The following is a 15,489-nucleotide window of genomic DNA, read 5'->3' on the forward strand; positions in this document are numbered from 1 at the left end:
CAGTAACACAGGAACAAGTGTGGATTGTGCAGACGGCACATCAGAGCAGCGATTGGCGGGGTTGGAGGCCAGGGGAAATACTAGAGACAGTACAGCCAGAGGCCTAAGTGGACCACGGTTAAAAGTCAGTAGTAGTGTGATGTTGGAGGCAGCAGGAGACTTTGACATCCGCACAGCAGGGGAACAGCTGGCGTTACTGAACCCCACAGACACAGGAGCGAGTGTTTCTATCTGTGCGGACGGCACTTCCAAGCTACAACTGGCTGTGTTGAAGCCCAGGATCAATGCTCCGAGCAGGCTGAGGCCTACTTGGAGCAAGTGGAAAATAACATGTAGTGTGATGTTGGAGGCAGCAGGAGTCTTTGCCATCCGCACAGCAGGGGAACAGCTGGCGTTACTGAACTCCACAGACACAGGAGCGAGTGTTTTTATCTGTGCGGACGGCACTTCCAAGCTTCAACTGACTGTGTTGAAGCCCAGGATCAAAGCTCCGAGCAGTCTGAGGCCTACTTGGAGCAAGTGGAAAATAACATGAAGGCAGCAGGAGACTTTGCCATCCGCACAGCAGGGGAACAGCTGGCGTTACTGAACCCGACAGACACAGGAGCGAGTGTTTCTATCTGTGCGGACAGCACTTCCAAGCTACAACTGGCTGTGTTGAAGCCCAGGATCAATGCTCCGAGCAGGCTGAGGCCTACTTGGAGCAAGTGGTAAATAACATGTAGTGTGATGTTGGAGGCAGCAGGAGTCTTTGCCATCCGCACAGCAGGGGAACAGCTGGCGTTACTGAACTCCACAGACACAGGAGCGAGTGTTTTTATATGTGTGGACGGCACTTCCAAGCTACAACTGACTGTGTTGAAGCCTAGGATCAATGCTCCGAGCAGGCTGAGGCCTACTTGGAGCAAGTGGAAAATAACATGGAGGCAGCAGGAGACTTTGCCATCCGCACAGCAGGGGAACAGCTGGCGTTACTGAACCCCACAGACACAGGAGCGAGTGTTTCTATCTGTGCGGACAGCACTTCCAAGCTACAACTGGCTGTGTTGAAGCCCAGGATCAATGCTCCGAGCAGTCTGAGGCCTACTTGGAGCAAGTGGAAAATAACATGTAGTGTGATGTTGGAGGCAGCAGGAGACTTTGCCATTCGAACAGCAGGGGAACAGCTGGCGTTACTGAATCCCACAGACACAGGAGCGAGTGTTTCTATCTGTGCGGACGGCACTTCCAAGCTACAGCTGGCTGTGTTGAAGCCCAGGATCAATGCTCCGAGTAGGCTGAGGCCTACTTGGAGCAAGTGGAAAATAGAATGTAGTGTGATGTTGGAGGCAGCAGGAGACTTTGCCATCCGCACAGCAGGGGAACAGCCGGCATTACTGAACCCCACTAACACAGGAGCTAGTGTGTTTTTCTCTGTGAAGATGGCACTTCTGAACACCAACTGGCATTGTTGGAGCCCAGGATGAGTCATGGAGTTGGCTGAGGCCTGATGGTGTTGGCATGTGGGGGCAGCAGGAGACTTTGCCGTCTACACAGCAGGGGAACAGCTGGCATTACTGAACCCCACTGACACAGGAGCTAGAGTGTTTTTCTCTGCGGAGACGGCACTTCTGAACACCAACTGGCGTTGTTGGAGCCCAGGATGAGGCATGGAGCAGGCTGAGGCCTGATGGTGTTGGCATGTGGAGGCAGCAGGAGACTTTGCCGTCTACACAGCAGGGGAACAGCTGGCATTACTGAACCCCACTGACACAGGAGCTAGAGTGTTTTTCTCTGCGGAGACGGCACTTCTGAACACCAACTGGCGTTGTTGGAACCCAGGATAAGGCATGGAGCAGGCTGAGGCCTGATGGTGATGGCATGTGGAGGCAGCAGGAGACTTTGCCGTCTACACAGCAGGGGAACAGCTGGCGTTACTGAACCCCACTAACACAGTAGCGAGTGTTTAGTGTTTATATCTGTGCGGACGGCACTTCCAGTCTACAACTGGCTGTGTTGTAGCCCAGGATGAAGCATGCAGCAGGCGGAGGACAACTCGCAGCTGTTTTTATAGAGGTTGTAGACTACTACTGATTGTCACCGTGCTCCACTATGGCCTCCGGCTCCACTGTCTCTAGTATTTCCCCAGGACAACAACCCCGCCAGTTACAGCTGTGAAGTGGCGTCTGCACAATCCACACTTGTTCCTGTGAAACTGTGGCTCAGTCCCGTCTGTTGAATCCCTGATGTGTGTCTGGCAAGCTCTCCTGCTCAGTCCTCATTCACACTACTAGTAATGTGAATGTGGACAGAGCAGGAGACCTTGCCGGAAACACATCAGGGGATCAACTGACGGGACTGAGCCACAGTAACTCAGCAACAAGTGTGTATTGTGCAGACGCCACTTCACAGCTGTAACTGGTGTGGTTGTTGGCCAGGGGAAATACTAGAGATAGTGGAGCCAGAGGCCTAAGTTGACCAAAGTTACAAATCTGTAGTAGTTTGCATGTGGAGGCAGCAGGAGACTTTGCCGTCTACACAGCAGGGGAACAGGTGGCATTACAGAACCCCCCTGGCACAGGAGCTAGTGTGTTTTTCTCTGCGGAGACGGCACTTCTGAACACCAACTGGCATTGCTGGAGCCCAGGATGAGGCATGGAGCAGGCTGAGGCCTGATGGTGTTGGCATGTGGAGGCAGCAGGAGACTTTGCCGTCTACACAGCAGGGGAACAGCTGGCATTACTGAACCCCATTGACACAGGAGCTAGTGTGTTTTTCTCTGCGGAGATGGCACTTCTGAACACCAGCTGGCGTTGTTGGAGCCCGGGATCAAGTATGGAGCAGGCTGAGGCCTGCTGTTTTTTGAATGTGGAGGCAGTAGGAGACATTGCCGTCCACACAGCAGGGGAACAGCTGACGTTACTGAACCCCACTGACACAGGAGCTAGTGTGTTTTTTCTCTGTGAAGACGGCACTTCTGAACACCAACTGGCATTGTTGGAGCCCAGGATGAGGCATGTAGCAGGCTGAGGCCTGATGGTGTTGGCATGTGGAGGCAGCAGGAGACTTTGCCGTCTACACAGCAGGGGAACAGCTGGCATTACTGAACCCCACTGACACAGGAGCTAGTGTGTTTTTCTCTGCGGAGACAGCACTTCTGAACACCAGCTGGCGTTGTTGGAGCCCGGGATCAAGCATGGAGCAGGCTGAGGCCTGCTGTTTTTTGAATGTGGACGGTAGGAGACATTGCCGTCCACACAGCAAGGGAACAGCTGACGTTACTGAACTCCACTAATACAGGAGCTAGTGTGTTTTTCTCTGTGAAGACGGCACTTCTGAACACCAACTGGCGTTGTTGGAGCCCAGGATGAGGCATGGAGCAGGCTGAGGCCTGATGGTGTTGGCATGTGGAGGCAGCAGGAGACTTTGCCGTCTACACAGCAGGGGAACAGCTGGCATTACTGAACCACACTGACACAGGAGCTAGTGTGTTTTTCTCTGCGGAGACGGCACTTCTGAACACCAACTGGCGTTGTTGGAGCCCAGGATCAAGCATGGAGCAGGCTGAGGCCTGCTGTTTTTTGAATGTGGAGGCAGCAGGAGACATTGCCGTCCACACAGCAGGGGAACAGCTGACGTTACTGAACCCCACTAACACAGGAGCTAGTGTGTTTTTCTCTGTGAAGACGGCACTTCTGAACACCAACTGGCGTTGTTGGAGCCCAGAATGAGGCATGGAGCAGGCTGAGGCCTGATGGTGTTGGCATGAGGAGGCAGCAGGAGACTTTGCCGTCTACACAGCAGGGGAACAGCTGGCATTACTGAACCCCAATGACACAGGAGCTAGTTTGTTTTTCTCTGCGGAGACGGCACTTCTGAACACCAACTGGCATTGTTGGAGCCCAGGATCAAGCATGGAGCAGGCTGAGGCCTGCTGTTTTTTGAATGTGGAGGCAGCAGGAGACATTGCCGTCCACACAGCAGGGTAACAGCTGACGTTACTGAACCCCAATAACACAGGAGCTAGTGTGCTTTTCTCTGTGAAGACGGCACTTCTGAACACCAACTGGCATTGTTGGAGCCCAGGATGAGGCATGGAGCAGGCTGAGGCCTGATGGTGTTGGCATGTGGAGGCAGCAGAAGACTTTGCCGTCTACACAGCAGGGGAACAGCTGGCATTACTGAACCCCACTGACACAGGAGCTAGTGTGTTTTTCTCTGTGGAGATGGCACTTCTGAACACCAGCTGGCATTGTTGGAGCCCGGGATCAAGCATGGAGCAGGCTGAGGCCTGCTGTTTTTTGAATGTGGAGGCAGTAGGAGACATTGCTGTCCACACAGGAGGGGAACAGCTGGCATTACAGAACCCCACTGACACAGGAGCTAGTGTGTTTTTTCTCTGCGGAGACGGCACTTCTGAACACCAACTGGCATTGTTGGAGCACAGGATGAGGCATGGAGCAGGCTGAGGCCTGATGGTGTTGGCATGTGGAGGCAGCAGGAGACTTTGCCGTCTACACAGCAGGGGAACAGCTGGCATTACTGAACCCCACTGACACAGGAGCTAGTGTGTTTTTCTCTGCGGAGACGGCACTTCTGAACACCAACTGGCATTGTTGGAGCCCAGGATCAAGCATGGAGCAGGCTGAGGCCTGCTGTTTTTTGAATGTGGAGGCAGCAGGAGACATTGCCATCCACACAGCAGGGTAACAGCTGACGTTACTGAACCCCAATAACACAGGAGCTAGTGTGCTTTTCTCTGTGAAGACGGCACTTCTGAACACCAACTGGCATTGTTGGAGCCCATGATGAGGCATGGAGCAGGCTGAGGCCTGATGGTGTTGGCATGTGGAGGCAGCAGGAGACTTTGCCGTCTACACAGCAGGGGAACAGCTGGCATTACTGAACCCCACTGACACAGGAGCTAGTGTGTTTTTCTCTGCGGAGACGGCACTTCTGAACACCAACTGGCATTGTTGGAGCCCAGGATCAAGCATGGAGCAGGCTGAGGCCTGCTGTTTTTTGAATGTGGAGGCAGCAGGAGACATTGCCATCCACACAGTAGGGTAACAGCTGACGTTACTGAACCCCAATAACACAGGAGCTAGTGTGCTTTTCTCTGTGAAGACGGCACTTCTGAACACCAACTGGCATTGTTGGAGCCCATGATGAGGCATGGAGCAGGCTGAGGCCTGATGGTGTTGGCATGTGGAGGCAGCAGGAGACTTTGCCGTCTACACAGCAGGGGAACAGCTGGCATTACTGAACCCCACTGACACAGGAGCTAGAGTGTTTTTCTCTGCGGAGACCGCACTTCTGAACACCAACTGGCGTTGTTGGAGCCCAGGATGAGGCATGGAGAAGGCTGAGGCCTGATGGTGTTGGCATGTGGAGGCAGCAGGAGACTTTGCCGTCTACACAGCAGGGGAACAGCTGGCATTACTGAACCCCACTGACACAGGAGCTAGAGTGTTTTTCTCTGCGGAGACCGCACTTCTGAACACCAACTGGCGTTGTTGGAGCCCAGGATGAGGCATGGAGAAGGCTGAGGCCTGATGGTGTTGGCATGTGGAGGCAGCAGGAGACTTTGCCGTCTACACAGCAGAGGAACAGCTGACATTACTGAACCCCACTAACACAGTAGCTAGTGTGTGTTTCTCTGCGAAGACGGCACTTCTCAACACCAACTGACGTTGTTGGAGCCCAGGATGATGCATGGAGCTGGCTGAGGCCAACTTGCAGCACGTTTTATAGAGGTAGTAGACTCCAACTGATTGTAACCGTGCTCCACTAGGGCCTCCGACTCCACTGTCTCTAGTATTTCCCCTGGCCTCCAACCCCGCCAGTGACAGCTCTGAAGTGGCGTCAGCACAATCCACACTTGTCCCTGTGTTACTTGGGCTCAGTCCCGTCAGTTGATCCCCTGATGTGTGTCCGGCAAGGTCTCCTGCTCTGTCCTCATTCACACTACTAGTAATGGGAATGTGGACAGAGCAGGAGACCTTGCCGGACACACATCAGGGCATCAACTGACGTGACTGAGGCCAAGTAACACTGGAATAAGTGTGGATTATGCAGACGCCACTTAAGAGCTGTCACTGGCGGGGTTGGAGGCCATGGGAAATACTAGAGAAAGTGGAGCCAGAGGCCTAAGTGGAGCAGGGTTAAAAATCAGTAGTAGTTTGAATGTGGATGGAGCAGGAGACTTTGCCGTCCACACAGCAGGGGAGCAGCTGGTGTTACTGAACCCCACTAGTACAGGAGCTAGTGTTTTTCTCTGTGCAGACGACACATCTGAGCGACAACTGGCTGTGTTGAAGCCCATTGATTATAGTTCAGGTGGTAGAAACATGAACACAACAGGAGACCTGGTTACAGTTGTCAACTAATTATTTAGTCTGGAAGAGGACTGGCAAATTCTGGGGAGATCCAGGCCTTGTTTATTTTCAGAAAGTTAAGCCAGTCAACGTTATCGGAAGACAGTCGCGTGCGACGGTCTGTTAGTACACCACCTGCGGCACTAAAGACGCGTTCCGATAATACACTGGCAGCAGGGCAAGCCAGCACCTCCAATGCATACTGGCTAAGCTCTGGCCATGTATCCAGCTTAGAGATCCAAAACTTGAAGGGGGAAGAGCCATCTGGGAGTACACTCACAGGGCAAGATATGTAGTCTGTCACCATCTGACGGAAACGTTGCCTCCTGCTGACTGGAGCCGTCAGTGATGTGTAGACAATTGTGGCGGACACACAAAACTTTGCCACATTTGGGCCATAGTGGTCTTGCCTTGTGCTGAGGCGCTGCCTCTGCTCCCTCTTTGTGCCGAGTTTCCTCCACTGGGTCGACGCACAGAGGTGCTTTGTAAAGCACTAGCACCACTGCTGTCGGGTGGAATTCAAAACATGATGGACTGCACCAGTGTTTCTTGGTACTCCCGCAGTTTACGCTCCCGGTTCAATGTTGGTATGAGGGTTTGCAAGTTGTCCCGGTAGCGAGGATCTAGGAGGGTGTACACCCTATAATCAGTCATGTAGAGAATGTGGGCGATGCGGCGGTCGTTTCTCAGGCACTGCACCATGAAATCAACCATGTGCTGCAGACTCCCAACTGCCAAAGAACCGCTGTCCCCTGCTTGAGGCGTGATCTCTGCCTGCTCTGCATCACCCCACCGTCACTGTACATACTGACTAGAGCTTTGTGTACCTCCCTCCTGTGGAGAGATGTCTTCCTCCTCCATCGACTCCTCCTCATCCTCCTCACAAAGTGTCCCCTGCCTAGGCCTTTGTGAGGAAGCACGTAGCGCAGACTGTCCAGAAGCAGATGGCATTTGGGACTCCTCATCCTCCACCTCTTCCAAAACCTTATCCCTTAGTACTTGCAGTGTTTTTTGAAGCAGGCAGATAAGGGGGACAGTCATGCTGACTAGTGCATCATCTGCACTCGCCATCCGTGTGGAATCATCGAAGGCACGCAAAACGAAGCAGATGTCCTTCATAGAGGCCCACTCAGTGGTGCTGAAGAGTGACCGGCGCACATTGCGACTTGTTTGCGCCTGATGCAGCTGGTACTCCATGACTGCTGCCTGCTGCTCACACAACCGCTCCAACATATGTAACGTTGAATTCCACCTGGTGGGTAGGTCACATATGATGCGATGTTCCGGAAGGCGTAATCGGCGCTGCAGAGCAGCAAGGTGCGATCTTGCCGTGCTGGAACGACGCAAGTGAGTGCACTCTATGCGGACCTTGTGCAGCAGTGCATCAAGATCCGGATAGTCCCTCAGAAAGCTCTGCACGACCAAGTTGAGCACATGTGCCAGACATGGGATGTGAGTGAGGTTGACAAGGCCAAGAGCTGCCACCACATTTCGGCCATTGTCACTCACTGCCAAGCCCGGCTGGAGATTCGCTGACACAAACCACATGTCGCTCTCCTGCTTGATGGCATTCCAGAGCTCCTGCGCTGTGTGGCTTCGATTCCCCAAAGAAATTAATTTCAGTAGGCCTGTTGACGTTTGGCCATGGCTGTGCTCATATCGGTCGTAACAGGCTCCTGCTGCGATGTTTCAGAGGAACTGGAGTAGGAGGGGGAGTCAGTGTGTACAGACTGGATTCCTGCAATCCGTCGAGTTGGCAGAACACGTAGAGCGCCACTCTCGAGATCTGTACCCTGCGCCACAACATTGACCCAATGGGCAGTGAGGGAAAGGTATCGTCCCTGTCCATGGTTACTGGTCCACGCATCGGTGGTCAGGTGGACCTTGCTACTGACGGCGTTTAGTAGCGCATGTTTTATGTTTGCCTCCACATGTTTCTGCAGGGCAGGGACGGCTCTCCTGCTGAAATAAAAGCGGCTGGGCACAGTGTATTTTGCGACTGCCAATGCCATGAAGTCCCGGAAGGTGTCAGTCTCCACCAGCCTGAATGACAGCATTTCAAGGGCCAGTAGTTTGGCAATGCCAGCATTCAGAGCCTGTGCTCGGGGATGGTTTGCCGAGTATGGCCGCCTTTTCTCCCATGCCTGTGCTACCGATGGCTGCCGAGTGGCCTGGGAGTGTGAGGATGACTTGGAACGTGGTGTTGTGGGTGGAATGTCACAGGGTCTCCGGACAACAGTGCCAGAGGTTCTTCCTTGGCGATCCTGTGTGGAAGCCGAACCAGCTGTATGTGAGCTGGAGGAAGAGGCCCCAACATGAGCTGAAGAGGTGGTAGGTGGTGCTGTAAGTTGGCCTACGTCTTCAGTGTGTCTGTGTAACTCCAGCTCGTGCTTGGTCCGCACATGTTTCCACATATTAGTGGTATTGTATTGAGGTTGCTGACATTTTTCCCTTTTTTGACTCTCTGATGACACAGCTTGCATTTGACAAAGCAAATGTCATCTGCAACTGTGTCAAAAAAGGACCACGCACTGCAAGTCTTGGGAGCGCCCTTTTTGCCTTTTGAAAGTGGAATGCTCCTAACGGGTGCTGAAGTGGAGGCTACAGGCAACCAAGTCTGCCCCCTCCCTCTCCCTCCGGTTTTGGCCGTTTGGGGAATCTTTTCCTCAGAGCTGCTCCCACCACCTTCCTGTTCCTCACGCCATGATCGGTCAAGGACCTCATCATCTACACTCCCCTCTTCAAACACTTGCTTCTCCTGGGTTGTCTCGCCAGCACCGTACGCAACAGAAAGTGGTAACTGAGTTTCGTCATCATCTGATGCGTACTGAGGTGTGCTGACCATAGGCACTGGCCCACCCGCCTCTTCAGATTCAGAGGGACAAAGAAGTTGCGCATCACTGCATACTCCCTCTTCTTCACATTCTGGAATGCTGCTTGGCTGGCCCCCTTTTTCCAAACCAACAGATTCCGAGAACAGAAGTAGAGACTGTGATGGCTCCTGTCCTGGGGTCTCTGACTGCCTGGGCACTTTGGCAGGTGGTGAAGAGACAGATGGTTGCTCTTCGGTGCTCTGGCCCTGAGAGGATGTGGAAGTAATTGAAGTCGATGCGTTAGCTGCCATCCATCCGACAACGGCTTCAATTTGTTCCTCCAGCAGCAGTGGGGTACGGTGAGGTCCTACAAAGCTGCGCATAAAAGACTGTTGCCTGCTAAAACTGGGGGATGCTGACTCACTGGTGGCAACAGCAGGCACTGAATCCCCACGTCCTCTCCCTGCAGAATCCCCATGTCCTCTCCCTGCAGAATCCCCACGTCCTCTCCCTGCTGAAACTCAACGCCCACGGCCACGTGCCTTACTCCCTGCCTTCTTCATCTTGCTAGTCTGAGAAAGATAGGCAGAAAAGTACAAAGGGGGGCCTTAGTGTGCTTATTCCTGAACAGCTGGTTACAGGTATAAGAAACACTAATTTTATGAAGTGTGTGTGTCGACTACACTTTAATGGGAGCTAATGTGGCCTACACAACTTTCAAATGTAGTGTTTGGTGAACTTTGTTGTTTTTTTTTTGGGGAAAAAAAAATGAAAGGATGTGACCAAAGATTTGAAAGTCAGAGTGTCACCAACTTTCTGGAGCTATTACAATGCAGGCAGGTAACCTACAATGCAAAAGATGAGGCTCCAAAAAAATTGGGTAATACTAATCTGGCTGCAGCTGAAGGGCACAAGCCAGAAAAAAGGCTCCTCTATCTACTCCTATATAGTGTTTGCAACCAACCAATGTAGATGGATATGGATGGATGCACACTAAAAGGAAAAGAAAAAATGAGCTGCAATTAAAGAAAAATATGTGTGAGGCAGTGACGCACGCTGAGCAGCCTACAACCAGACATAGCTGCAGGACACACTACTCAGCATGAGCTGCACTCACACACAGTCAGAGACCTCTCAGACAGCCGTGAACAGTGCAGCTAAGTGGGCACTAGCACTGACAGGCTGCAGAAAGGCTCCGCTGTGTACTCCTAGAGTGTTTGCAACCACCGTATATGGATACGGATGGATGCACACTAATAGGAGAAAAAATGAGCTGCAATAAAAGAAAAATGTGTGAGGCAGTGACACGCTGAGCGGCCTACAACCAGACGTAGCTGCAGGACACACTACTCAGCGTGAGCTGCACTCACACACAGTCAGAGACCTCTCAGACAGCCGTGAACAGTGCAGCTAAGTGGGCACTAGCACTGAAAGGCTGCAGAAAGGCTCCGCTGTCTACTCCTATAGTGTTTGCAACCAACGTATATGGATACGGATGGAAGCACACTAGATAGAATTTTTTAAAAATACGCAGCTCAAAAAGAAAAATATGTATGAGGTAGCAGTGATGCACGCTGGGCGGCCTACAACCAGACGTGGCTGCAGGACCCACTACAGCGTGAGCTGCACTCACACAGCCCTTGCAGACAGCTGTGAACACTGCTGCTAGGGAAAAGAAAGCTACAGTGGTGGTTTATGTAGCCTGGGTAAAGCACAATATTGTTTTGAGAATCGCTATCTCTAACTGTCCCTCACAGTCTTCAACAACAGCCTGTCCCTAACTGAATTCACAGCAGAGTGATCAGAAATGGCGGCGGCAGTGGCTTTTATAGTGCATCATGACATCATTTCAGCAGCCAATCACAGCCATGCCAGTAGTTAACATGCCTACATGCCTAACAGGATGTGCCCACACTTCTGAGGAATCCCATTGGCTGAATCAAAGCGAGTGGGCTGATAGCATTATGGGATCTTCCGATTCCGGTATCCGATATGAAAAAAGTATCGGAAGTCAGTATCGGAATTCCGATACAGCTAATATCGGCCAATACCCGATACTTGCGGTATCGGAAAGCTCAACACTAGTTGTGACTCACGTCAATGATGTCTGCTGTGTCTCGCCTGGTCAATGGTGGCACCAAACGAATACTCAGGAGATGTAAATTGTCAAAGAGTGGAAGAGGATTGATAAGACAAGGTGAATATGAAAGCATATTTTTTATTTTAATCCCTTCACAGTAGATTTGTTTTGCTCAAAATTGCGTCAAATTTACCCCCTTTCCCTTCTCCCTGTATTGAGTGAATAGGTCAAAATCATATTTTGTCAAATTTGCTCAGTACTACTTTTAACACATAAATAATGATAAAGGGAACACTGAAACCATTTATGTGCTCTTGTATGTTAATAATTTGTTTTTGAGTTGTTTTTAAAGCAATATGGGACACAGTCAAGTGAATATCTTTTTACAATTTATTTTATAACCTGAAATGTTCAAAGAAAGCCTTCTTAACATCATTGTTCTTTAAACAGTATATGATGGGGTTGATCAGAGGGGTAAACACAGTATATAGCAGTGATAGGATCTTACTGATGATCAATGATTGCCCTTTAGTTGGGAAAATGTAAACTCCGAATAAAGTCCAGTAGAATATGGAGACCACAGTGAGGTGGGAGCTACAGGTAGAGAACGCTTTCTGTCTACTGGAGCTCGATGGGATCCTTAAGGTGATAACAATAATTCTAGCATATGAAAAAATAATTATTATTAGGGGGATGACAATTAATGGAACACTTAGTAAATAAACTTCCAGCTGAACAATGGAGGTATCTGAACAGGAACGTTCCAGTATAGGAAGGAAATCACAGAAGAAATGATCAATGATGTTTGGTCCACAAAAGTTCAGCAACGATATTGTTGTGATAATGACCACCATAATGGAAAAAGTGACCAACCAAGAGACAATAGCTAACATCACACAATATGAACTTGTCATGATGGAGGTGTAACGAAGGGGAATACAGATAGCCACATATCTGTCATAGGACATCACTGTGAGAAGAAGACATTCAAATGTTTCTGAGGCCCCAAAAACACAAACTTGAGCCATACAGTCAGTAAAAGTAATAGTTACTCTAGAAAGGAGAATAATATGAAGCATTTTAGGGACAATGTCTGAAGTCAACAATATGTCACTGATAGACAGTTGTGAGATGAAGAAATACATAGGAGAGTGGAGGCTCTTGTTGGAGGAAACCAAGATGATGATCAGGAGATTAAAAAAAATTGTAAACCCATAAATCACAATGAATAAAAAGAACATTAGAAATCTACTAATCTGACTTGTTTGAAATCCTGTAAGGATGAACTCTGTGACGACCGTCATATTGTCCTTCTCCAAGGGCATACTTATTGTAGGGACAGCTCATGTGGCTGTTATGGGGCCCTAGAGAGAGAGGGCCCAGTTCAGGTTCATCTAATCATCATTTCTAATTGTGTGAAGGATCCAAGCAGTGATTCATGATTGTCAGAATATAAAAATCTAAAGTAAAACACGAGTCCCATTACTAATATGAGGGACACCAGGACTTGTTTCATGTTACATGGAACAGGATCAAACATAAAATATAAGGGGCCAAATTTTCTTATTTCCCATGTAGCCCTCCACCTAAATTTATATATGTTGAGTAAGTAGTGGATTGTGATATATGGAGTCTGAAAGTCAAAAGTTCAAAACATTGTTACCATTTTCCTTGTCAGAGTAAATCTTCATTGGACTTTTAATATTAGTTATTACAGCTAGAGATTGTTACATTTATTAGAGTAGAATTGAATTCAACTCTAATTCTACAAGAATCAATATTCTCTAGAATGAGTTTTTTGTAATTCATTTAATGTGATTTGAGCAAACTGGCAGTCACCTAAATGCAACTTTGCTAAATTATAGAGGGCGGTCAAAAGGTTATTCATACACATATGCTTGCACGCATCCCATAAGCAAAGCATAACAGAAGCTAAGTGTCAAGCAAAAGGCAGTTATTCCATGGCATGGAATTAACATCCATCTTCTCTCTTCACACAGGTAATCAGATCATTCAACTTCTGTACTGATCCACCCTGCATGTATTCACTCCATTCAATGTCAGCAAGCAGCCTGAATGGTAATCATCTCCACACATCTCTGTCTGCTGTCTAATCCACTGCATATCACCTGCAGCATATTTTAATGAACTGTGCTTACTGAATATTTGCTATAATTTTTATGTTGCGTTGTTCTCAGTACTCACTGTTGTATATGTCATGCCCGTCATGCCGGTCATGCTGCTTGCGCTGCATGATCCCCATTGTCATGCCTCACTGTCCCCAGGTCCGGGTCCCTGTGGGCGCCTCGCGGGTCTCGCAGTGTGCACACACCTCTCATAATTGTTATGCTGCAAGATTCCTGGAGCAGTGTGCACACGCACCTCATGACTGTTATGCTGCAAGACCTCTGGAAGCAGTGTGCACATGCACTTCATGACTGTTATGCTGCAAGATGACTCCTGGAGCAGTGTGCACGTGCACTGAACTATCATGCCCGCTATGTCTTATGCAGCAAGACCCTTGGAAACAGTGTGCACACGCACCTCGTGACTGTTGGGCTGCAAGATGCCTGGAGCAGTGTGCATGCGCACCTCATCTCATGGCTGCCTGCCATTGCCAGTGCGCATTTGCGTTTTACCTCATGGCTACACGCTGTTGCTGTGTGACCAGCCGTCTCTGCTCTGCCTGCAGCAATCCTCTCTGTGTTCCTGGACTCCCTGATCATGTGACCTTCTCTATGTCCAGCAGTGTCTGATCCAGCAATTCTTCCTATGGTCCTGGACTCCCTGATCATGTGACCCGCTCTATATCCAGCAGTATCTGATCCAGCAATCCTTCCTATGGTCCTGGGACTCCCTGATCATGTGACCTCTATGATCCAGCCTCGGGGCCCAGCTTTCCTCTCTATGATCCTGGAGGAACTGAACCGGAAGTTCTCCCCTGGTCCTGACCCGGAAGTGCAGTTCCTATTGCCCTATATCAGACCGCCCCTTCCTATGGTCAGGGCCTGAGTATTGTGTTGCTTCCCTGCATGGCTGCTTGGTCACTCCCTGAATTCTGTGCCCCTGCATTCTGCCCTGTCATGCATCTCTGCACACGCTCTGTGCTTGTATTCTGCCTCTTGTCCTGTGCCATGTCTTGTGTCATCTTTCGTGCCATGTCTGTCCTTGTTATCCTTAGACTTGTAGTACTTCCTCTGTTCTCTGCCTTTGCCTGTTTCGCTATGTCTTGTCTAAGCTCTTCTGTGCCTTGTTGTTCATCCTATGTTCCGTGTCTAGTCTCAAGGCTCTGCCTTGACCCGGCTCTGGGCTTCGGCCTACGCTCCACTGCTAGTTCTATGTGTCTGTACCCGGCTTTGGGCTCTAGCATACGCTCCGCTTTTCTTCTCTTGTACCCGGCTCTGTGCTACTGTCTACATTCCGCTCTCTGTCCTGAACTCTGCCCCTGGCATGCCCTCTGCATGCGCAGGATCTTGTCTTGAACTCTGTGTCTAGTCTCCGTTTTTCGTGCGCTCTTGCACCTTTCGTACTAGGTTTTGCCGTGCCGTCTCGCACGGGTCTCTGTCCTGTGCCTTTGCCTAGCCCTGCCTTGTGGCTGCGTGCCCTCTTGCATGCACCTGGTCGCCCTGTGCCCACCTGTTTGTGCCTCAGCCATGCCGCTCTAGTCGCGCCCGCCTGCCTGTGCCTCAGCCGTGCTCGCCGGCCAGTGCTATTGTGGTTTCCACCTGTCTGTGCCTCAGCTGTACCGCCTCTAGTCGTGCCCGCCTGCCTGTGCCTCCAGCCGGTACCACCTGCCGGTGCCCCAGTTGTGTTTTCCATGCTCCCTTGCAGCCACGCTGTTTATCGCACTGTGCGTTTTCATGCTACTCTTGCACAAATCTTTTGCTTTTCTTGATCTGCTCTGAACCTTATCTCTCTGTCGTGTTCTGAGTTCTATGACCTGTCTTGAATCTTTGTCTTTCTTGTACCTTGCTCTGTGCTCTGCTCTTTGTCTTCGACCCTGACCCTGGCGTGCCCCTCTGCATGCGCAGGACGATGTCCTGAACCTCAGCGTGTTCCCTAGCACATGTGGGACCTGCCGTTAACCATGTACCCTGGCGTGCCACCTAGCACGGCCAGGACCATTCTTTGTACCGTGCCACTGGAGTGCTCCTAGCACGCGCAGGTCCTTGAATCTTGAATCCTGGCGGCTTCCTTAGTGCACCCAGGATCTTGGACCTTGAACCCTGGCGTGTCCCCT

At 50.5% G+C, this 15,489-nt stretch overlaps 1 protein-coding gene across 1 annotated transcript; it reads right to left on the reverse strand.

The window, feature by feature from the left end:
- Nucleotides 1-11,644: 11,644 nt before the first annotated feature.
- LOC141050136 (olfactory receptor 11A1-like) lies at nt 11,645-12,562 on the reverse strand. Its single transcript, XM_073546968.1, has one exon. It carries the CDS (start codon nt 12,551-12,553, stop codon nt 11,645-11,647), a length of 909 nt encoding a protein of 302 aa, XP_073403069.1. The 5' UTR covers nt 12,554-12,562.
- Between the last annotated feature and the right edge of the window lie 2,927 nt (nt 12,563-15,489).

This window comes from Dendrobates tinctorius, unplaced genomic scaffold (genome assembly GCF_039654945.1).
Source record: "Dendrobates tinctorius isolate UK_male_01 unplaced genomic scaffold, ASM3965494v1 ptg000151l, whole genome shotgun sequence".
Lineage (NCBI taxonomy): Eukaryota > Metazoa > Chordata > Amphibia > Anura > Dendrobatidae > Dendrobates > Dendrobates tinctorius.